This window comes from Protobothrops mucrosquamatus, unplaced genomic scaffold, assembly GCF_001527695.2.
Source record: "Protobothrops mucrosquamatus isolate PMUCROS unplaced genomic scaffold, P.Mucros_1.0 scaffold_199, whole genome shotgun sequence".
NCBI lineage: Eukaryota > Metazoa > Chordata > Lepidosauria > Squamata > Viperidae > Protobothrops > Protobothrops mucrosquamatus.
The window spans coordinates 727445-750242 of record NW_015386275.1 but is presented as its reverse complement, the minus strand read 5'-3'; the positions used below and the strand labels follow the sequence as shown (position 1 = coordinate 750242).

At 41.5% G+C, this 22798-nt stretch overlaps 1 protein-coding gene across 1 annotated transcript in view; it reads right to left on the bottom strand.

The window, feature by feature from the left end:
- The window catches only part of MCM3AP (minichromosome maintenance complex component 3 associated protein), an 87985-nt gene that overhangs the window by 13730 nt on the left and 51457 nt on the right, over positions 1–22798 (bottom strand). Inside the window, exons 17-26 of the mRNA XM_015825506.1 lie at positions 18918–19070; positions 16954–17151; positions 14847–14915; positions 13226–13360; positions 11290–11443; positions 10070–10328; positions 8672–8769; positions 4471–4861; positions 3988–4245; positions 2605–2734 (exon numbers count right to left, since the gene is read on the bottom strand). Coding sequence (XP_015680992.1) covers positions 2605–2734; positions 3988–4245; positions 4471–4861; positions 8672–8769; positions 10070–10328; positions 11290–11443; positions 13226–13360; positions 14847–14915; positions 16954–17151; positions 18918–19070 — 1845 coding nt within the window. The remainder of the gene's footprint in view (positions 1–2604; positions 2735–3987; positions 4246–4470; positions 4862–8671; positions 8770–10069; positions 10329–11289; positions 11444–13225; positions 13361–14846; positions 14916–16953; positions 17152–18917; positions 19071–22798) is intronic.

The window sequence follows — 22798 nt, the reverse complement described above, 5'->3', positions numbered from 1 at the left end:
GTTCTTGGGGTCACAGGCAGCATTCCTCCTCCTCCAAACACGATGAGTTGAGTTGATGCCAAAGAGCTCGATTTTGGTCTCATCTGATCACAACACTTTCACCCAGTTCTCCTCTGAATCATTCAGATGTTCATTGGAAAACTTCAGATGGGCCTGTACATGTGCTTTCTTGAGCAGGGGCACCTTGCGGGCGCTGCAGGATTTCAGTCCTTCACAGCGTAATGGGTTACCAATTGTTTTCTTGGTGACTATAGTCCCAGCTGCCTTGAGATCATTGATAAGATCCTCCCGTGTAGTTCTGGGCTTATTCCTCACTGTTCTCATAATCACTGAAACTCCACAATGTGAGATCTTGCATAGAGCCCCAGACCAAGGGAGATTGACAGTTATTTTGTGTTTCTTCCATTTGCGAATAATCATACCAATTGTTGTCACCTTCTCACCAAGCTGCTTGGTGATAGTCTTGTAGCCTATTCCAGCCTTGTGTAGGTCTACAATCTTGTCCCTGACATCCCTGGACAGCTCTTTGGTGTTGGCCATGGCGGAGAGTTTGGAATCTGATTGATTGCTTCTGTGGACATGTGTCTTTTATACAGGTAATAAGCTGAGATTAGGAGCACTCCCTTTAAGAGAGTGCTCCTAATCTCAGCTCATTACCTGTATAAAAGACACCTGGGAGCCAGAAATCTTGCTGACTGATAGGAGAATCAAATACTTATTTCACTCATTAAAGTGCAAATCAATTTTATAACTTTTTGAAATGCATTTTTCTGGATTTTTTGTTGTTATTCTGTCTCTCACCATTAAAATAAACCTACCATTAAAATTATAGACTGATCATTTTTTGTCAGTGGACAAATGTACAAAATCAGCAGGGGATCAAATATTTTTCCCTCACTATATATATATTGACGGTTTTAAAAGTGCTAAGTCATAATTCTCTGCTTGTTAAACTCTGAGCAGCATTCTCTAATATTAACAATTGCATGTTACTATAGATGTCACAGGATGAAACTAATACAATTGATTCAGGCATTCACTGAAAATATTTTTTGTCTTGACCTTGGAGACAACTGCAGCTAGTGGCCTATTCACCCAGATAGTTTATCTCAACAAATCCCCATGAAAATAGCAGATCAACAAAACTGCTTTTGAGAGTTAACTCCCTAGCTAGGATGAATTCAAAATTGTCTAGGAGCTGGAGGTGCAACAAGTAGCGCCTCTAGTGAGAAAACAAACATGCACTGAGGTTCAAGTGGATAAAAGATGAGTTTTATCCATATCTTGAGTAAGAGGGAGAAAAATCAAATGATTTTTTAAAGCATAAAAAGGTGCTATGGTTTTTCAACATTTGTATCACATCAATGCTGATTTGTAGATAACATTGTTTGATTATTGAGGGTTCATGCAGTTGAAGAGATGAGAAATACAGCTGAGTATCATCAGTATATCGATGATATATCAGTGCATGGTGAGGGATGATCTCACACAACGGCTTCATGTAGATATTGAATAGAGCAGAGAGAGAGTACCGAGTCCTGGGAGACCCCGCAAAGCAGTGGATGAGGGCTGGATCTCTCGCCTCCTATTAACACAACTGAGAGCAGCCACAGAGGAAGGAAGTGAACCAGGATAGCACAAAACCCCCACTCCCAACCCTTGAAGCCGCTCCAGAAGGGATACCATGGTCGATGGTATCGAAAGCCATTGAGAGGTCAAGTAGAGCAAGGATAAATGAGCTATCCCATCCCATTCCCGCCACAGATGATCACAAAGCGTGACCAATGCCATTTCTGTCCCATATCCAGGCCTGAATCCTGACTGGTAGGGGGTCTACATAATCTGTTTCATCCTCTGGAGCTGCCACACAACCACCTTCTCAACAACCTTCCCCAGAAAGGGAAGATTGGAGACAGTCAGAAATTATTCAAAAGGGTGGAATTCAGAGATGGCTTCTTGAGAAGAGGGTGGACCAAAGCCTCCTTAAAGTGCTGGGGCACTACCCCCTCCTGTAAGGAAGCATTAATCACTTCTAGAGTCTGCCCGCACATCACCTCTAGGGAAGCTCTCACAAGATATGGATCTAAAACACAGGTGCTTGCGTGCATACTCCCTAGGATCTTGTTCACTTCCTCAGGAGCAACAGGGTCAAACTGTTCCTAGATAACAGGGCAGAATCTGCCCCAGGGGCCTCCACTGGACCAGCAACCATGCTGAGTGATTTTGTCTTCCAGAAAATCCGCAAATTCCTCAGCCTGCCCCTTCAAGTGGACCTGCCTCCTCCTTCCCAAGGAGGACGCGGTTCACCTTGAAGAGGGTTGCTGGTCAATTATGGTGGCTTAATAATTATAATTTCAACCCCCACCTTCATAGATATTTACAAATTTTGCCACAAAGTACATCATATTACATTTTCTTCTGTTAATACTTACTTACTTCTGAATAAGGATATTGAATCAAGAAGAAAGGAAAGGGGACTCAGGACAGTAGTAATAATAGAAAATGGCTTATTTCTAAGCCCAGCTACACTTTCTAGGATAAAAGGCAATTAAACCGAAATCTGTTGTTCATAAATACAATGGTTACACAAAAAGACAATCCTACCTTTCTTGATTTTGTTGGATCTCCTTCTGAGTTTTTAATCTGGCTTCCTCCCATGAGAAAGGACAAATGAATTTTTGCAATTGTTCCTTTAAAAAATATACATGTATCTGTCCATCTTTACTAACTGCTTCTAAAAGATGCAAAAACACACACACACAACCATCAGGAAATTAACAGCAAGCAGATTTGTTCAAGTTCATCACAATTTATTTATACTTATTTATGCTTATTTATTTACACTGGCCAACTCCCAGTGACTTTATTCTTAAAATGAAAATTGCATCCATTTATATAGAATGCTAACTAACTAAGCAAGGAGACGAACAACAAATCTATCTTTCCTTTTATTTTACTTTTTTCCTTTTATTTTAGTCTATGGGTTTAGTGCAGATATAGAATATGAATTGGAGAGCTTATTTGTTTAACGTTTCTACCCTATCCATCAAATTACAAGGAAACTTTAGAATACAGGAATTAATAAAAAATATTTAATATAATATAAAAAGCAATACAAACTTTTACCTCTTCACTTAAAATGAAATGTATAAAGAAATCTGAGTACACTTAACAATTTTTATAGAAAGAATACAGCATATTTTTCATGTTTTTCATTTTTTCAGATTTTTTCTTGCACAAAATAAAGTAGAAAAATTAATTAAAAAGAAATGAATAAGCTTGGAATTTTTAATGTAAGTTATTCTTTCAGAAATTTTTATTAACTTACGCTACAAACTAGTTGATTTGACTTTCTCTTAATGGCATAAATACTTGTTTTCCTTGATGTGAATCCAACTAATATTTGATATTTTAAAAAATATCAGCATCTAAAACAGGTTAAATCAAAAGACTGAAAACATAAAACATTTTCTTTATCAAGAAGCACAATGAGACTTTTAGAGCATAAATGTCCTACCCATGAAGCTTCCAGAGTTGCTTCTGAGATTATTTTTAAACTGGGGTGGGACTAGTAAATAATAATTAAGTTTAATATTAAATTTAAATAAGATTGTGTCTCAAGCCCATGCATTTTTATGAATATTAACCTGAAAAGAGTTTTGCACCCGATTATCATAAGCATTTCGCAACCAGAGCATTACTACCAAAAATGTTACCTCCAAACTGGTGGTAACACTGAAAGTTCAAGAGTCTTTGAAGCCCTGGTGATTTCAGTGGGAGAAACATTTGAGAGAAAAAATCCACTTTCTCCATGCCATGCACAATTTTATACATCTTGTTCATGTCTCCCCAAATAATGTTTTACTAAAAAAACAAAAAATAAAACTTTTTCTAAAGTATAGGGTTCCAAAACTAATATATCAAATACAATATAAGAAGAAATCTGTAACAAAACTGAAAAATAATTGCTCAAAGAATCTTTATTACCTGGTGCTACTGAAAGGTGAGGAGGGTTCCAGTCTCTCAATTTATGATTAATGCACAGTGCCAAGATATGATCCCAAGGAATTTCCCAAACAGAAGGGCCATCTTTTTCTGTGTTGGCATGTTTCTGGTCCTTCCACTTCAAGTAAGTGTTGCTCAACAAATTTTCTACCTGAGATTGGAGTATTTCCTGGGTCTGAAGAGAGCTAGCCGTTTGGGACACATACTGGAAAATCATGGCACAAACAGGAAGCCAGGGAGCTGGGGAATAGAAAAACATTTATTTTACTATGCCAAATTATGGGGAAATCACAGTTCTTGTTTTACATCCCAATTTTATTCAGATAAAATGTCTACAAGAAATCTGAGAATGGCCCAGCCTAATCAATTGTAATTCCTTTGAGACACTTAACCCTTGCCTGCTTATTCAATTTTAAATCTGTATGCACATTAAAATTGTGATTGCCCTTAAATAGAGGTTCTTACCACCGAAAGGAGGAAGATCCATTTGAGGAATCTGAAAGGACAGCAGAGCCTTCTTTAGCCATGCAAGATGGCTGGGTTTGTTCCACTGGAGGTGGGGAAGCCACCTGTTACCTCCAGCCTCTGCAAATTCAGTTACAGGCCAGGACAAATCCCTGAGATCTTCCGAAGAGGCAACTTCAGCCAGGAACTGTATCATACTGTTGTATAGCTCTATTATGATGCTAGGGTCTTGAGAGGGTAACCCAGCCATATGTCTCTCCCACTTATCTTGGTAGAAAGCCTGGGTGAAATTATATTGAAGGCCATCTTCAAGGTATTGCATGATGGTTTGGCAACAAAGTTTGATAGATTGTGGACATTGAGAGACCAGCCACTGTACTGCCTCAGAGAGCTGTGGTTAAAAGCAGAGACAAAAAATTCACAACCTGACAAGAGAAAAGGTAAAGTGCAAATCCTGTGTCAAATCCTTCCCAGATTAAGATTCTAGCTTAGACTGAAACATTTTAGTCCAGCTCTTCTTTTGTACTATTTTGTTATTAGATTTATATTTGTTTAGAAAGTCAAGGCACCATACAGAGCAATTCCTTCTCCCATTCCCCACTCCCAACAGCAACATTTTGAAGAAGCTGGACTGACAGAATGACTGTCAGTAATGGCTCAAGTCAGTAAGTCACCTTCCATGACTGAGGGTGGATTTCAACTTGGGTCTCCCCAATACCAGTCCAGTGGCATTAGTACTACACCATTATTTTTAGATCTAACAAACTATTTTTTTTTTTAAAAAGTCAACCTTTTAGCCAACCTCTTAGACTTTTGTTCCCATGAAGAATGGAACAGAAGTCAGTATGTTGACCTGATCATTTCTAATATTGTCTAGAGCCAGGGTGGCGAACCTATGGCACACGTGCCACATGCAGCACGCAGAGCCCTCTCTGTAGGCATGCACGCCATCACCCCAGTCCTAGGCTTTCAGTCCATGAGCAACATACATCAAAATCTCCCCGGGCAAGTGGCTTTTTAAACTGGATTTTATAAAACCTTTTCGCTTTAGCCTCTGCCGCCGTGTGCAAAAAAAAAAAAAAAAAGTTCAATCAATCAATTTCAACTTCTCCCAGAAAAAAAAAGATCTCGCAAAGTTGGAATTGATTGATCGAACTTTATTTTTAGTCCCACACAGCGGCGGAGGAAGTGACATGTTGGAGCTGGAAAGAAGGTGCCACTTTGGGGTGGGGAGGAGCAGCAGTAGCAGGGCACTCCGTGTGGGGGGGTGGGGAAGTGGTAGCAGGCCGTTCCGTGCGGGGGGGTGGAGCAGAGCAGCGAGAGTAGGCACTCCATGCGAGGGGTGGGGTGGGGTGGAGAAGCAACGCGGCGGTGCTAGCGTGGTGGTAGACCAGTTGCTTCCCTCCCCCTGCCAGACAGGTCGACCACTGTCTCTCCTAGGTCCCTGGGACTTCCTTCCTTCATTGCCACCTCTCTGGGATGGCTTCTGGCCCATTTAGGGTCCCCTAACAGGAAGAAACTCAGCTGGAGGGCTCGGAATCCCGAATCCCTCAACTGCTTCGCTGTGTGCAGGAACCGGAAGTTCCCAAGCGGTTTTTTTACTAACCTGCCTTTCAGCTGCATTCCGTTTCTCCGTTCGCTTCTCAGTCTTCACCGCTGAGAAGATCTCGTGAGAAGTTAGAAAGTCTGATGGAACTTTTTTTTTTAACCGATAGTCCCACAAACATGCAGCGAAGGCTGAGAAGTGAATGGAGAAATGGAATGCAGCTGAAAGGCAGGTTAGTAAAAAAATGCTTGGGGGAGGCGAGGGCATCTGGGCGGGGTCAGGCGCGGCATCCTTACCCTGCATGGTGGTGGGAGGGTGGGGCGTGTGCCCTTCCCGTGCCAGGCCAGCTGCTGCAGCCCCAGGGCGGCCATGCTGGGCGGCAGTGGGCAGGGGGTTGAGGTGGGGGCTGGCAGGCTGACCAAAGCAGCAGGTGGAGCGCCGGAGGCTCAGGAAGGGAGGGTGCTGAAGTGGGCGGTCAGGCCATTGGCAAGAGCAACGCGGTTGAGAGGAAAGCAGCCTCGGAAAAGTGGGACAGGCAAGGAAAGAAATCCTCGCTCCTCCCAGAAATTGCCTCTTTCCTTACCTGACTCCCAGCCCCATCCCGTTTCTCCTTTGCGATCCGCCATGGATGCATGCAAGTAAACAAAGGAAGTTTTTTTGGGGGGGGGAAAGGTCAATCAATCAATTCCAACTTCGCGATCTTTCACGAGAAGTTGGAATTGATTGATTGACCTTCCCCCCCCAAAAAAAAACTTCCTTTCTTTCCTTACCTTCCCCACTTGTTCTGAGGCCGCTTTCCACTCAGACGCGTTGCTCTTGCCAATGGCCCGACCGCCCACTTCAGCACCCTCCCTCCCTGAGCCTCCGGCGCTCCACCTGCTGCTTTGGTGGCTCTGTAGGCACAGCTGCGAAGTTCTCTTCTCTGGCAGAGAAGAGAACTTCGCAGCTCTGCCTACAGAGCCACCAAAGCTTAGTTGAATGGGCAAGTGAGGGGGGAACCTGCCCAACTTGTTCCATGGCTGCTTTCGGCCGAGCCGCATTGCAGCAGCATTGGGTGCGACACACAAGGTGGCAAATGGCGCTGTTGGTGGCAAATGGCTGCAGCTGGCGGCAAACAGCCATGTTGCGCAGGTCCATTAGGCCGCCGCCCAGAGCTGAAGGCCCGCTCAGCACCAAGGAGGTAAAGCGGTCAGCTAGGAAGCCCCACTTAGAGATGGTAGAGCACCCCCAGGGCCAGCAGGCAAAAGGCCACCCGAGCAGGGAAAGCCGGATGCCCATCGGCATCATGGCAGCCCAGGCCCAGCAGAGATGGGGGGAGGCACGCAAGCCTAACTGGGACTGGGGGGCATTGTGCCAATGGAGATCCGGCTTTCCCTGCTTGGGGTGGCCTTTGGCTTGCTGGGCATGGGCGTGCTCCACCACTTCTAAGCGGGGCTTCCTAGCCAGCCGTTTCACCTCCTTTATCCTGGGCAGGCCAGGTGCTCCAGGCAGCAGTGGTAGCCTAATGGACCTGCACGAGCTGCTGGCGGCGGCGGCCCGAGGATGGACTAAGGTGCGTTGGGTGTGCGAGGGGAACAGGCTCCATATGTGGGCCAAGAGCAAGATCTGCAAGGGGGCCAAGGAGATGACCAGCAGCAACCTGCTCTCCAACCACAAGCAACAACAGATGGGATGGAGTAGGTGCATCCAGCGGTTTGCATCACGCGCTTCCCCCCTCCCCTACTCTGCAGTGGGCTGCGGAGCCCCAAAGTGCACCGGTCAAGGGGCCGGCAGGCTGTGGCTGCTGACAGACACAGTTGGCCCCCATGCACTCGCTGTGTGCGGGGGCCGATGTCAGGCAGCAGCCGCCCCGGCCCCTGCCTCGCCTTGCCCTGCAGCAATGGCACCCTTGCCCTGCCCCCTGCCTCGCCTCACCCTGCAGGACGAGCCTCCTGCCCACCTCCTGTTCCACCCACCAGAGACCCCCTGGATCTCCCTCAACCCTGCCAGGCCCCCACAGGCATCCCTCCCCATGAGCAACATCGAGGTGGCTACGCCCAACCCGGCCATGCCCACCCAGTCGGTCATAACCACTGCAGCCACGACCATCCAGTGGCCACACCCACCGGGCACCCGACGATAAATAAGTGGGGTTTGGGTTGCAGTTTTGGCACTCGGTCTCTAAAAGGTTTGCCATCACTGGTCTAGAGTATGAAATACTCCCTTTAAAAGATCAAGTAATCAACTACAGAAAAACAGAAAGTAAATCATATGTCCAAGAGCAAAAATCATAAATATGTGAAGAAACAAAAATAAAAATATCAGTATCATTTAAAATGTTAGTTTCCAAGAATCAGAAACAGATGACACATTTATTTCCAGGATTCTTTATGAGAAAATTTTGCTTTGTTGTAAAAAAACTGATATTAAATACAATATTTAAAATGTAATCAAGAATAATGTTTTCCAATTATAACAGCTAATAGACTTGTGCAAGACAAGGGTGTTTCAGTTCCATGGACGGGTGCCTATGGAGCATCTGTCAATAATTCCTTAAAACAATTATGATCTTTCCAGGAATCATACAGCTGCCCTTTGCTGCTGCAATGGGTTCCTGGGAAAAGACATGTCAGTTCTGAGCATGGATTAAAACCTTCATCCATAGAAAGTTCTTACCTTGATGGAACCCTGCAAATCATTGACAGTATCTGGGATTTCAACAACACTGTAGTTTGATATAAGTTTAGCTGAAATCAAGTCAGGCAGCATCAAACCTTTAAAAAGAAGAAGTTGCACTTTAGTCACATAATGCAGAGAATAAAGAGGACGATCTTGATGAAGGAAGAGGAGTTTTACTGCCAAGGCAACAGGTAAGCACTGCTTAAACTCAGATGAGGAGGGAAGGTTATGAAAATGTCTAAAACAGGCACTTCCCTAATTCCTATGATATATACAGGTACTCCTTGACTTATGACCATAATTGAGTTCCAAATTTCTGTTGTAAGCAATTCAGTGGTTAAGTGAGTAGCATCCCATTTTATGACCTTTCTTGCCATGGTTATTAAGCAAATCACTGCAGTTAAATGAATCATGTGGTTATTAAGTGAATTTGGCTTTCCCCCGTTGACTTTGCTTGTCAGAAGTCAGCTAGGAAAGTCACAAATGGCGATCACATGATCCTGGGATTCTGCAACTATCATAAATACATGCCAGTTGCCAAGCACCCAAATTCTGATCACATGACCATGGGGATGCTGCATTGGTTTGAAGCATGAAAAACGGTCATAAATCACTTTTTCATTGCTGTTGTAACTTCGAACAGTCACTTAACAAATTGTTGTAACTCAAGGAGTATCTGTAAAAGAAGGAGGAAGGGAAGCACATTTAGATTCACAAGATTCTGTTGCCATAGCAATCTTAATAAAAATAGTTTTAGGTCTATGTGGCATCTAGGACTGACACACAACTTTTTATCCTCCCCAGATATGCACAGGAGGAAACAGGGACACCTATACAAACAGTCTAAGCTAGGGGGTGGTAATCTTTAAAAGCTTAAAGTATATCAAGTGCTTAATTTGATTAATTAGCATGTTTGTGTACAAGTTTATGTAATTTGCTCTCCCCCACATATAGATGCACATAGAAAACTTTTCATACAGAGTCTCATACGTAGCTTCTCACTATATGAACCGCACTGCTGCACTAACTTTTCCTCTGCTCAAGACAGAGAACTAGCTTCATCTGAATGAGAGCCACAGAACTTCCTTTTCCCTTTCCCAGTCCCTTGCAACCTTCAGCACTTTAACAGAACAGCCCTAGCAGGTAAAGGGTGAAACATGAGGGCCTCAGCAGGTACTTATGCAGGCTTAGTACTAGCCAACTCCTTTTTTAGGGGAAAATACCAACCAACATTATCATCCATCTACAAAACAATTTATCCTGAGAAGATTCGGGTCTAGCTTTTCTTGACAAAAGCCTAGATTTTCTATTTAGAGTTCTAAATCTACAGTATTTATAAGCTAAATAAATGTTTCTATATAAATGATATAAATTAGTTCAAAGTTCTTTACATACCTTCCTCTACTTCCTTTTTCACACTCTCATTTCCAAGACTAGGGACAAGAACCACAAGAGGTAGTTTTGGTTGGAAAGGTATTACTTGAAGGAACCGTTTCAGCTGAAGTAAGGCTGAAAGCCAATATACATCTTCCTCTGCAGGATCATCACTTCTTACTTGAGGAGATAGAAGAAGAATAAGCCCACTAGTTCCAAGTAATTCTTTCCCAGTTTCTGGGTCTTCAAGTTCAGAAGTGCCAAGTGTTCCACAAGCCACCTACATAGGACATGGAAAAGAATTTATTTCCATTTATAGAAATAGCAAATAAGTGCCCACCTTAAAACTTAGAAACATTCTTCAAAATCTGCAGTAAAGTTTTGTGAATAAAAGAGTTCTCAAATCATTACAGATCCAAGGATTCAGATTTTTAAAAGTTTCAAATAGATTTTTTTTTTAAACATTCAGATGGCAATTTATTTTTATATTTCTAAGCCACCCATCTCCCTCGAAGAGGGGCGCTAGTTGCTGAAATAAAGCCAGGGGCAAACTCACTGTCTTCTAGCCTCATATTTTTTAAGATTTAAACCAATGTTTCCCAACCTTAGCTACTGTATTTCTGGGAGTGTGGACTTCAACTCCCAGAATTTCACTGCCAGCATGACCATTGATAAGAATTCTGGCAGGTGAAGTCCATACCCCTGGAAATGGCCAAGGTTGGGAGATATTGATTTAAACCCACCAGTCTTGAAGTGAATCAAAATTCTCAAGAGTTCCATGGCTGTAGATCATGGGTGTCAAACTCACGACATCACGTGATGTGTCGCAATCGTGACTTTTTTCCCATTGTCGGCAATGGGATGGGCAAGGTTTTGGCGTGACACATCCGGCCCATGGGCCGGCAATTTGACACCCCTGCTGTAGATGGACTTAAACCTGAGTTTTCCTAGTCCTTAACTATTAACCTAGATTTAGGTTCTGGTGCTTCTGTTTCTGAACCTTTCTTTCACTCTGGCACAGCTGAACTAAAAGTAACAATCAATCCACAGGCTCTGTTCAAGATCCTGTTCTCTGATTATGGATTTCATTTCTTTACCTATGTCCTGCCTTGGCATAATTTTTGAATTACTGTAGCTACTTGGAGTACAGAATGGAACTGCCCTTGCTCAAAACAGAACAGCAATATGTTTTATACTATCTGTGAAGACAATGGCATCAGAAAATTATCACTTGAACAGACCTTTATGCCCACACTAAGACAAGTTTCTTGATCTTCTCGTGCCTGGAGAGATGTATGCAGTGCAAGTGTCTGAATTCTGCTGTTTGCCTGAGATGCAGATTCCTTTTCATTTCTGTTGATTTGAAATTTAGCTTTCAACCATTCCATTAGAATTCTATAACCAGAAAAGAAATACTTTCAAAACTGTAACACATATTTGATTCCTAGCACTATGTCCAATTAAAATATTTGTTATTATACAATAAAACATTAATTTATCAAAGATTATAATGAAGACATATTTACTTATTAGTTAGACTTTGAACCACTGATTAAAATCAATTAGTTTATAAAAATAAATCCATAGAACCTGTAACAGAAGCGTGCAGTGTGAACAACCCTAACCTTTACATCCAAACGCCCACAGTCACTGAAGAAGCTCAGCCTTACCTGGACTATTCATAGTTCTATTCCACATTTAGGGAGATTTCCTCCTAAATACACTGTGTGCACAATTATTAGGCAAGTTATTTTGACCATATCATCATTGTCATGCATATTTTCCACCTCCAAGCTGTATAAACTTAAATGCTTAGTGGATATGAATATATCAAGTGATGTGTATTTGTGTAATGAGGGAGGGTGTGGTCTAAGGAGATCAACACCCTATATCAAGGTGTGCATAATTATTAGGCAGCTTCTTTTCCTCAGGCAAAATGGGCCAAGAAAGAGATTTAACTGATTCTGAATAGTCAAAAATTATAAAAACTCTTTCAGAGGAATGCAGCATTCCTGAAATTGCTAAGATATTGGGGCATGATCACAGAACCATCAAACGTTTTGTTGTAGTCAACAGGGTTGCAAGAAATGTATTGAGAAAAACTGCCAAAGATTTGAGAAGAATCAAACGTGAACCTACCAGGAACCCATTATCCTCCAGTGCTGTCATATTCCATAACTGCAACCTCCCTGGAGTGCCCAGAAGTACAACGTGTTCAGTGCTCAGAGACATGGCCAAAATAAGGAAGGCTGAAACCCAACCATCACTGAACAAGATAAGTTGAAATGGCAAGACTGGGCCAAGAAATATCTGGACAGATTTTTCAAAGGTTTTATGGACTGATGAGACAAGAGTAACTCTTGACAGACCAGATGGATGGGTCCGCGGCTGGATCAGTAACAGGCAGAACTCCACTTCGACTCAGACACCAGCAAGGTGGAGGTGGGCAACTGGTATGGGCTGGTATTATTAAAGATGAGCTAGTTGGACCTTTTGGGGTTGAAGATGGACTCAAAATCAACTCCCAAATCTACTGCAGTTTTTAGAAGACACTTTTTTCAAGCAGTGGTACAGGAAAAAGGCTGCATTTTTCAAGAGGACCATATCCTTAATTGAACTTAATTTTCATTGAATACAAATATAAAATAAATATGATTTACTTTTTGAATCTGCCCCCTAGATTCAAAGGTGAAATGAGGATATGAAAAATTTGAGCCCTACTGTTGGGCAAGCCATCCCTAGTGGAGGCCAGACAGTATAATATCTCTTCCTGTTCTTCATCCACGGTTTGGAAGACAGGAGTCAATAGGGGGAATTAACCTCCAAATAGTAACGATTTTCCTCCCGACAGGAAAACAATAGGCATGGGGGGGAAAGCACATGTGCTTGCTTCCTGCAGCAAATGAAAAAGCTCTGCTCTAGTGATAGAAGAGCTCTGAGGAATTGAAAATGTGGCAAATGGGCCAAATAAGTGAGAAATTAGTAAGAAGTTGAAAGAAATAGCAAAAGAGGTTTTAAAAGCAGAACAAAACTTCTCCTAGAAGACTGAAGTTACAAACAATGTGCTTAGGAGCATGTTTAGATAACTTCTTGCATGTTTAGATAACAACAAATTATTACTTGCACAATTAACACATTAACTCTGACTCTCTTGCACTGTCTCAATTAAAGCAGTACCTGCTGGGATCTTCTACAGGATAATCATCATAACTTGGCAACACCAGCAGCGCTTTCCAAAAGATCTTTTCTTGTTGCATAGGAATGTTTTCAGCAATTAATGATGGTAGATCTAGAGGTCTCCATGCTGCATCTCTAAGACACACAACATAATATTAAAATATGTAACCATGTTCATTGTAGATTATATTTCCTAAAGAGTGTTTCAGGAAAAAGTAGATTACTTTAAACCAAGGCCATTTAAAATTAAGACGATTGTTGTAGCAGCTATTAAATTAATAGATAAGCTTGTTCTGGAAACAAGTTTTCAAGGGATTTATTGTTCTTTGTTATTAAAGAACAATAAATACAAAATAAATTCCTTGAAAACTTGTTTCCAGAACAAGCCTATCTATTAATTTATTAGCTGCTACAACAACCATCGAAATGGTTTAATAAACATAACAGTTAAAACATATTAGTTTATAACTTTTTTCTAAAAATATACTCCAAAGGCTTAGGGCAGACATGTCAAACCCGCGACGTCATATGACGTTGTGCAACGTATCAGGCTGGTTTTGCCATTGCTGGCAATGGGGTGGGCGTGGCTTCCATATGACGCGTCCGGCCCACGGGCCGGCAGTTTGACACCCCTGCCTTAGGGCATGTAAAAATCCATTCTTATAAAATCTTGTTAAAAAACACTTTTGCAAGTCATGCACTAAATCTGTGGTGGCGAACCTATGGCACGTGTGCCACAGGTGGCACGCAGAGCCCTCTCTGTGGGCACGCGGGCCATCGCCCCAGTCCTAGACTTTCAGCTGGGTTTTATAAAACCTTTTCACTTTAGGTGTCCGCCACCGTGTGCGAATAAAAAAAAAGGTTCAATCAATCAATTTCAACTTCTTGCAGGGAAAAAAAGATCTCACAAAGTTGGAATTGATTGATTGAACTTTTTAGTCCCACCCAGTCTGCCGTTACCACCACAGCCACGCCCACCCATTGGACCACGCCCACCCAATGGGGCACGCCCAACCGGCACCCGACAATACATAAGTGGGTTTTGGGTTGCAGTTTGGGCACTCAGTGTCTAAAAGGTTCGCCATCACTGCACTAGATGAAACATACATAATATAATAAAAGTAGAGTTCGAAGGGACCATGGAGGTCTTCTAATCTAACCCCCTGCTCAGGCAGGAAACCCTATACCATTTCAGACAAATGGTTGTCCAGTCTCTTCTTTAAAATTTCCACTGTTGGAGCATTCACAATTTCTGGAGGTAGGTTGTTCCACTGATAAATGATTATATCATTTATATAATTAGCAGTTATCTAAATGCATTTTAAAACTTTTTGTACAGAGACAAATCTGAGGAGCTCTCTGGGCAGGGCAGTCAGTTTTTGATTTTTCTCCTGCATTTTGTCCAGTAATCCACTTCCGGTGACATATGTAACTGAAGCATCTCTTCTCTGTTCAAGTGTCACAAAACGTATTTTGCATAAAACCAGTATGGATTCTTTTTTGATTCAAAATATATTTAATTCTTAAATTTCTCATGACTTTAGTTAGATTAGAATGATTGACAGTAATCTCAAAGCTTGCAGCCTTTATTGTAACATAATTTAATTAAAATTCAACATACTGTAACAATTGTTGATAAAAATGCTGTACTTTCATTTGGTGGATGGTCTTGTTCCGTATCCATTGAAACCTGAAAATAAATACCACTTTATGAATCACTTGCCTGTATCAAACAGCAAACTTTTCTCATTCATACTTAGCCACCACCTGGCGCCCTTTGATTTGTCAATTTATAAGGACCTGCCTCTAACGTTCAACCAAAGTCAAGAATAGCTTCCTAGTTCTTGATGATACAACTAAAAATTGTTACAATGCTGTTGTTTATGCTGTGAACAAATCTGATACATCTTACAAAAAATATCTGCTAATTGTCAAAACATTACAGACGTAGATATAAATTAGAACTAACCATTATTTGCTATGCAAAGAACATCTATCAGTTTAAATAAAGTCCTCTTGTAATATTCTCTTTGATAGAATAACACAGCTGCCGGAGCTTGCCGCACTGGGGGAGAAAGTGACCCTGTTGTCACTTCTGCATGCATCCGAAGCGCTGTTCTGGGGGGCAGCAGCTTGGAGGCATGCAGAGGTCCCCCCCAACCTCCGTTCCTGGTGCAAACAGCTAGGAAAACGCCGAGGCTTGGATCAGACTCTTGAAAGCTCCGTTCAGGGGGGCAGCAGCTTGCAGCAGTCCTCCAAGGGCTGGATCCAACCTCCGGAGGCATACAGAAGTCCCCCCCAACCTCCGCTCCTGGCGCAAATGGCTAGGAAAACCCCTCCGAGGCTTCGATCAGGCCCTTGGAAGCTTCCGCCCCCTCCCCCCTGCTGCCACCCAGATTTGAGGTCGGGGAATGCTTCTGCAACCCTCCCATGGCCTGATCTGGGCTCTGGAGGCCTTTTCCAGGCTGCTGCCGCCCAGATTTAAGGCTGGGGGACACTTCCGCACACACACACCGGCCCAATCCGGGCTCCGGAGGCGCTTCCCAGGCCTGATCGGGCCGCAGAGGGTGCGCGGAAGCATTCCCTGGTCTCAAATCCAGGCGACAGCAGGAACCGCGGCAGAGAGGAGACAGATCTTTTCCAGGTGAGTCCGGTGCGGCAGGAAGGGAGGGGGAAGCATGCGGTATCTTAGTGGGTCAGGGAGGCCTTGGGGGCCTGTTCCAGCACTAGGCCCTCCATAGCCTTCCCCACCCTGAGATGTCTCATGTTCGCTTAACGAGCCGCATGCGTTTTAACGAGCAAGGGAGTGATCTCGTACCTTGAACGAGATTCACTCTACAAGTTTTCGAGTTATGAGTGGAATGGGTAGGCTCCATTACACTCATAACTCAAGGACTACCTGTACTCCACCCAGGAGCTGAAAATCCTTCCTGCCGTAATCCAAACAGGATTTTCAGCTCCTGAGCAAACAGGTATGTGTGGCTTCTGTCAGACCTCCCAGGACCACTCCCACTGGCCTGAGACACTCTGGGCCTTACTGTGCTGATTCTCCATTCTCTGCTTGGTTTTTGGCTCCCTCTTGACTCTGTGGCTTACTGAAAGAGCTGCCTGCTAAATAAGTTCAGCTCCTCCCCATGCATGAAAAGGAACACTTTCAATGGGCTACAGGAATGGAGTTGAAATCTTTAGGAATTCAGCTTCCCTTGGGAGACAACTCTATGCAGAAACAAAAGGAGACCTCTTGCTAAGTGGCAGCAGTTTGCAACCTTCCCTGCCAGTTTGCACATAGACTTATCAGTCTGAGAACTCCTTAAAAGTTACAGAAAGTGCAACTGAAGAATGAGGAGAAATATACTGCCATCAGGAAAAGGATAGTGGAAGAATGGCAGGAACTCAGAGGAAATATCCTGCTCTTCCCATCTCAGACAGCAAGTCTCCCCACTTGGATCTCAAAGTGTTTACACAAGCAGCAAGCAAAATGCTTGATATGGATGCATCAGAAATGACTGGTCCTAATTCTCTGCAGCATATATCCTCTACTATAACAGGAAGACAAGGGAAGTGATCAGAAAAAAAAATGTGCTAATTCCTCAGGATAACATACAAAGCATTGTGAGAAGTGGGAGTGACGATGATATTGCATCATTTGCATGATGACATCGTACTGCACACATCATCATCCTGATACCATCATAGCACAGGGAGAAAAAATGTAACACAGTACTTACTGCAGGCAGGCGGTACCAAGATTCCCAGCATGTCCCAAGTTCACAATTCTTTTAATTAGATGCTCCCTGGCAATTGGGCACTCTGCAGAGGGTGAAAGGGCTTTCAATTTATCTTTTGGATCTACATAACATGGTGCTGCTGGGAATGCTCTCATCTGTCGTTTCAATTTCTTTCGGGCCAAAACAGCTTCCTTCCATCTTCAAGAGAATGTACAAGCAAAATTCATTGACAGTCAAAATACACAACTTGCTAGAACCATCCTTTCAGATAGACTGTATTCTATCTGCTTGATACCAGGTTATAACCAATTCTAGTGGGAAAGCAAATGTTTTCTGCACTGTCAGAAGAGAGGAGAAAAACGGCTGTACAGTCCTCTCTGTAGAACATAGCAATTATATGTACTCTTCATTCAACTGCTCACTTGCCCTATACTTTAAAAAAAAGAGAAGTGATATGTGTTCTTTCTTGTTGCCTTCCTATTTTAGTCACCTTAGAAGAGTCTCCTGCTTGAGATGGATGAGAATGAATGAATGAATGAATGAATGAATGAATGAATGAATGAAGTCCCCAGCTTTTTTCTCTTAAACCACACTGCATTTAGGAGAGCTTTGGAGTGGGATAGGATGTTGCTGTGGTATTTAGACAGAAAGAAAGAGCGATCTTCTTTTGGCACTGATTAGTATTTGACAACAATTACACAAATGCCACATTTCTTCACAGCATTCTTGGTGTATGCCTGAGGTCTTCAAAGAAGGGACTGATGGCAAATACTAGTTACAAAAGAAGTCTTCTGTTGAGGAACTTTATTGAAGTAAATAATCCTAAAGCTAGTTCAGAAAGGCTTTGTCTTTACACTATAATGTTAAGCTTATGGTTTCACAAGCCTATTTCTGATACACAACATTGGTGTCCTTATTGATCAAAATACATTCTAAAAAAAACCAAGACAAAAATAAAAGGGAGAGGGAAAAATAAAGAATATTCAAGTAATAATTCTTAATATTACATTGATCTTATAATGATTAGCTACAATGCATATATAGTGCTGTAATAAACTATGATTGCTTGGTGTTATTACAACTACAGAATTAAAACAATTCAAAAAAAGGAAGCCCAAATGCTCCTTTCTCAACCATGAAGTGAAGACCTTTTTTTAAATCAACTCTCCTTCTGACAAGATTATCAGAAAATAGACGTGTTCTATTGTGAGGATGTGACATTGTGAGAAGATGCTGGTGATCCTCTTTTTCTTCTTTCATCTTCTTTGTTACACTCTGGTGCAGTCATTTGTTACTGTCCAGCTGATCTGCACTCATAGGCTATCATGATACCTCTGGCAGACTTACTTACGTCAGGAGTTAAGGCCTATGGCCTGCCAGACATTGCAACTTCTAGCATCCGGCACCCTAGATTAAGTTAATTGGGGCTATTGGTAAATATGGTCCAGCAATATTCAATTTCTCACTCTGGGTTATATAAAGCTTCATTTTTGGATTTAGTCCCAAATCCCATTTAGAAGTTTATCTTGGATGGACTTGTTGGGCAAAACTAAGAATAGTTAACTTAATGTATAGTACCACTATAATATAGTACCACTATAAATTCAGAGTAGATCAGGCAAACACATTAGGATATGTAAACTATAAATGACAGGCAGAGATCACAGAAGAATTTGGAAGAAAAGTACTTCCAGGATTTAAGACTTAAACAGTAGAACACTGACACTGACATCCCCTAACTTCCCTGAAGATGTTACCTAGCCTAGTAATGAAATGTTCGGAAACCAACCCACAAGCTCGGAGAATGAAACTTCACCCTCATCCTACACCTGCAGCTACAGATAGAATAAAATCACAAGAATAATGAAAAGATTTTACACATTCTATCCTGAGCTAATTAGTGGAAGAAATATAATACATATAATTAAACTTCTTAAGAGCCAACTTTAATACAGTTGACATACCTTTGTAAGTATTTGCAGAAGCACTGAAGTTCTTGCAGGTTCTCTTTAGCATTTTGGAAAATTTCATCCTCCAAAAATGCATCCATCATTTCAGCACAGATTTCCTGTGAACATCGGACAATGCGTGCCTTTTGATCTATCTCCACAGCACATCTAAGATACAGTAATTCATTTAATTTAACAGATATCTCAAGAAAGATTCTGGCTTTCGGTCATACAACAGAAGGTTAGAAGATTCATTTCAAAGAACAATTCAAGAACTATTTAAAAGCAAATGTTATCACATATAAATTAAATAACTGTTGATAAGAACTGCAGTATAGTTTAAATGAAAATTATTGATCACTGCATATAAAATATTATGTCTCTAGTTCTGCAAAACAAAATGAATTAATAAATGGACATCTAGGTTGAACTAAATTACAATTTGTAAAATAAAAAGAAATTATTTATTATTCCTGCACCACCAAAAATATTCCAGTTGTACCTATTTATAGACAATGGCTTAAAACCATAAAACCAACAATTAAATCAGTGAAGTCTTGTACTGAGGAGGCAAAGTTAAAGCCACAGGCTTGGCTTGATTGCACGGATTAGAACATTTTCGAAGATACCTCTGCAGACCTGGATGAACTCACAGATACTGTAACATCATATATTAGTTTTTGTGAAGACCTATGTGTGCCGGCAAGAAACCTACGATTATACAATAACAACAAGCCTTGGTTCACAGGTAAGCTCAAGCAACAACCTCGTACCAGAAGGGAAGCCTACAGAAAGGAGATAGAATGCTGTACAATCAGGCCAGAAATGTATTAACAAGGGAGATCAGAGCAGCAAAAAGAAGCTACTCTGAAAAGCTAAGGAATCAGCTCTCAACAAATGAACCAGCAAATGTGTGGAAAACTCTTAAAAATATCACCTTTCCATGCTGAAGGAAATCGACAACTGGCAGATGACCTGAATGTGTTTTACTGTAGGTTTGAGAGGAAACCACTATCACCTATCACCACTATCTCCATCTCAGATACACCAACAACAGCCAAGCCTCCTACAACTGTGGTGCTCACAGAAAAATGTGCAAGGTCTTTTTCACAGACAAAAGCCTGGAAAAGTACCAGGCCCAGACAAGATAATTCCTTCTTGCTTGAAAGCTTGTACTGACCAACTGGTCCCCATTCTCACCCACATCTTTAATAAATCGCTAGAGATGTGTTATGTTTCTTCTTGCTTCAAACGCTCTACTATCATCCCAGTGTCAAAGAAACCCCATCAAGGTGCTGAACAACTACAGACCAGTTGCTCTGACATCCATAGTTATGAAATGATAGATTTTAGGAGAAACCCTCTTATTCTACCACCTATTACAATATTAGACAACACAGTATCAGCAGTAGAGACCAAGTTTCTAAGTTCTATAATATCTCAAGACTTAAAATGGACACCTAACATCAAAAATGTGATCAAAAAAGCACAATAAAGAATGTTTTTTCTGTGCCAACTCAGAAAGCTCAGACTGCCCAAGGAGCTGCTGGTTTAGTTCTACAAAGGAATTACTGAGTCTGTCGTTTGCACCTCTATAACTGTCAGGTTTGGCACTGTAATCAAACAAGACACAGACTTCAATGGATAGAACCGCAGGGAAAAAAATGCTACCAGTCTGCCTTCTATTGAGGATCTGTATATTGCACAAGCCAGAAAGAGGGCTGTGAAAATATCTACAGATTCCTCACATCCTGGACTGTTTTAATTTTTCCCTCAAGACAATGCTATAGGGCATTTTGCACACCAGAACAACTAGACATAAGGACACTTTTTCCCCCATGCCATCACTCTGCTAAACAACTAATTCTCACAACACAGTTGAACTACCTAGTAAGGCTGCATTACTATTATTCTTCTCATCTTTCCTATTACCTACAGGTGAAACTCGAAAAATTAGAATATCGTGCAAAAGTTCATTTATTTCAGTAATGCAACTTAAAAGGTGAACCTAATATATGAGATAGACTCATTACATGCAAAGCAAGATAGTTCAAGCCGTGATGTGTCATAACTGTGATGATTATGGCTTACAGCTCATGAAAACCCCAAATCCACAATCTCAGAAAATNGTACATAGTTTGAAGTGCTTTATTCCTCCCTTGAGGAGCAAAATGGCAGCAGGCTGTAAAAGAGTCCCAGTTTGGGAATATTTTAATGAAGTTCCTCTACCTACGGGTAAAGCAGGTATGCGTGCAAAATGCAAGCAATGCAACAAGACATGCAAGGCCTGGTGGCCCGAATGAAACAACATCATGAGAAGTGCTGTGAGGAAAGGACCATGTTTGAAGAGGCAGGACCTTCAGGTTGGTAAACTGTTTTTATTTCACCATAATTTTTAGACTGCCATCAGGTATTGTTATGCTAAAGCAATAATATATATCTGCTATTGTTACTGCATGGCACTGCATTTTCATACAGTTGCCAAAAGAAAAAAAGAAATAATGAGTTGACATATGCAAATATTCCTTTTTAGGCTGTACTGTGTGTGAATACAATGAGAAATTCACAATAAGCATACATGGTTTAAATATTAAAATAACAGCATTGACTTTTTTGTTTAGGTGAAACCACCATCAACATAAAAGATTCTGGAAACTATCTATTTTCTAAATTGCCATCCTCTTGTTCTACAGTTTCAGAGTTATCTCTCCAAGATAGTGCATCAGTCACATCATTTACACATATCCGCAATATATCACCTAAAAGAAAGAAACCATCTGGAACCCCCACCTTAGATAAGTTTGTGATAAAAACCAGCAGATTAGAAAAAAGAGTTAATTGATGAAAAAATTGGTCGGTTTGTTTATGCAACAAACTCTTCTTTCCATGTGCTTGAAAACCCACGCTTTGTTAATATGATTCAGTCACTGAGACTAGTATACAGTCCACCAAGTAGATAAGATGTTGCAGGAAAACTGCTGGATAAAGTATATGATGAAGAAATTATGCAATGTGCAACAAGTCTACAAGGTAAAATTGTTAACCTAAGTCTTGATGCGTGGAATAATGTCTACAATGATCCTATTGTATGTACCGTACTTGTATAACAACAGAAGAAGGGAATGTATTCCTTGCAGAAACAATAGATACTTTAGGAAATGCACACACAGCAGCATACTTGGAAGAAGTAGCAGCAAAAGTTATCATAACATGCGGGGGAAAAATTCAAATGTCAAGTACGCAGTTTGGTCACAGACAATGCTGCAAATGTGTTCAAAATGAGAAGAAATTTAGAACAACATAAAGAAACTACCAAACTAATAACATATGGTTGTAGTGCTCATCTGATGCACCTCCTAGCCAAAGATTTCTATATCCCAGAAATAAAGACTAATGTTGTTGAAATTGCTAAATACTTCCATAACTATCATTTTGCAGCATCAGATCTGAAAATAACCAAGCTAACTGTCTCACAAGATGTTAGATGGAACTCTGTAGTGACTGTTTTGAACAATATATAAAAAACTGGCCTATTCTGATGACCGTTTGTGAGCAAAATCGAGAAAAAATAGATGGCACCATCACAGCCAAAATCCTCAACGTAGGGCTTAAGAGAAATGTTGAAGATATGCTGAACATCCTGAAACCTGTTTCTGAAGCTTTAAACAAAATCCAGCTCATGAAAACCCCAAATCAGAAGGACCCAGAGTCTGGAGGAAGAATGGAGAGGCACACACTGCCAAAAGCACCAAAACCTGGTTCAATGACCGTGGGATTACTGTGCTCGATTGGCCAGCAAACTCGCCTGACCTGAACCCCATAGAGAATCTATGGGGCATTGCCAAGAGAAAGATGAGAGACATGAGAACGAACAATGCAGAAGAGCTGAAGGCCGC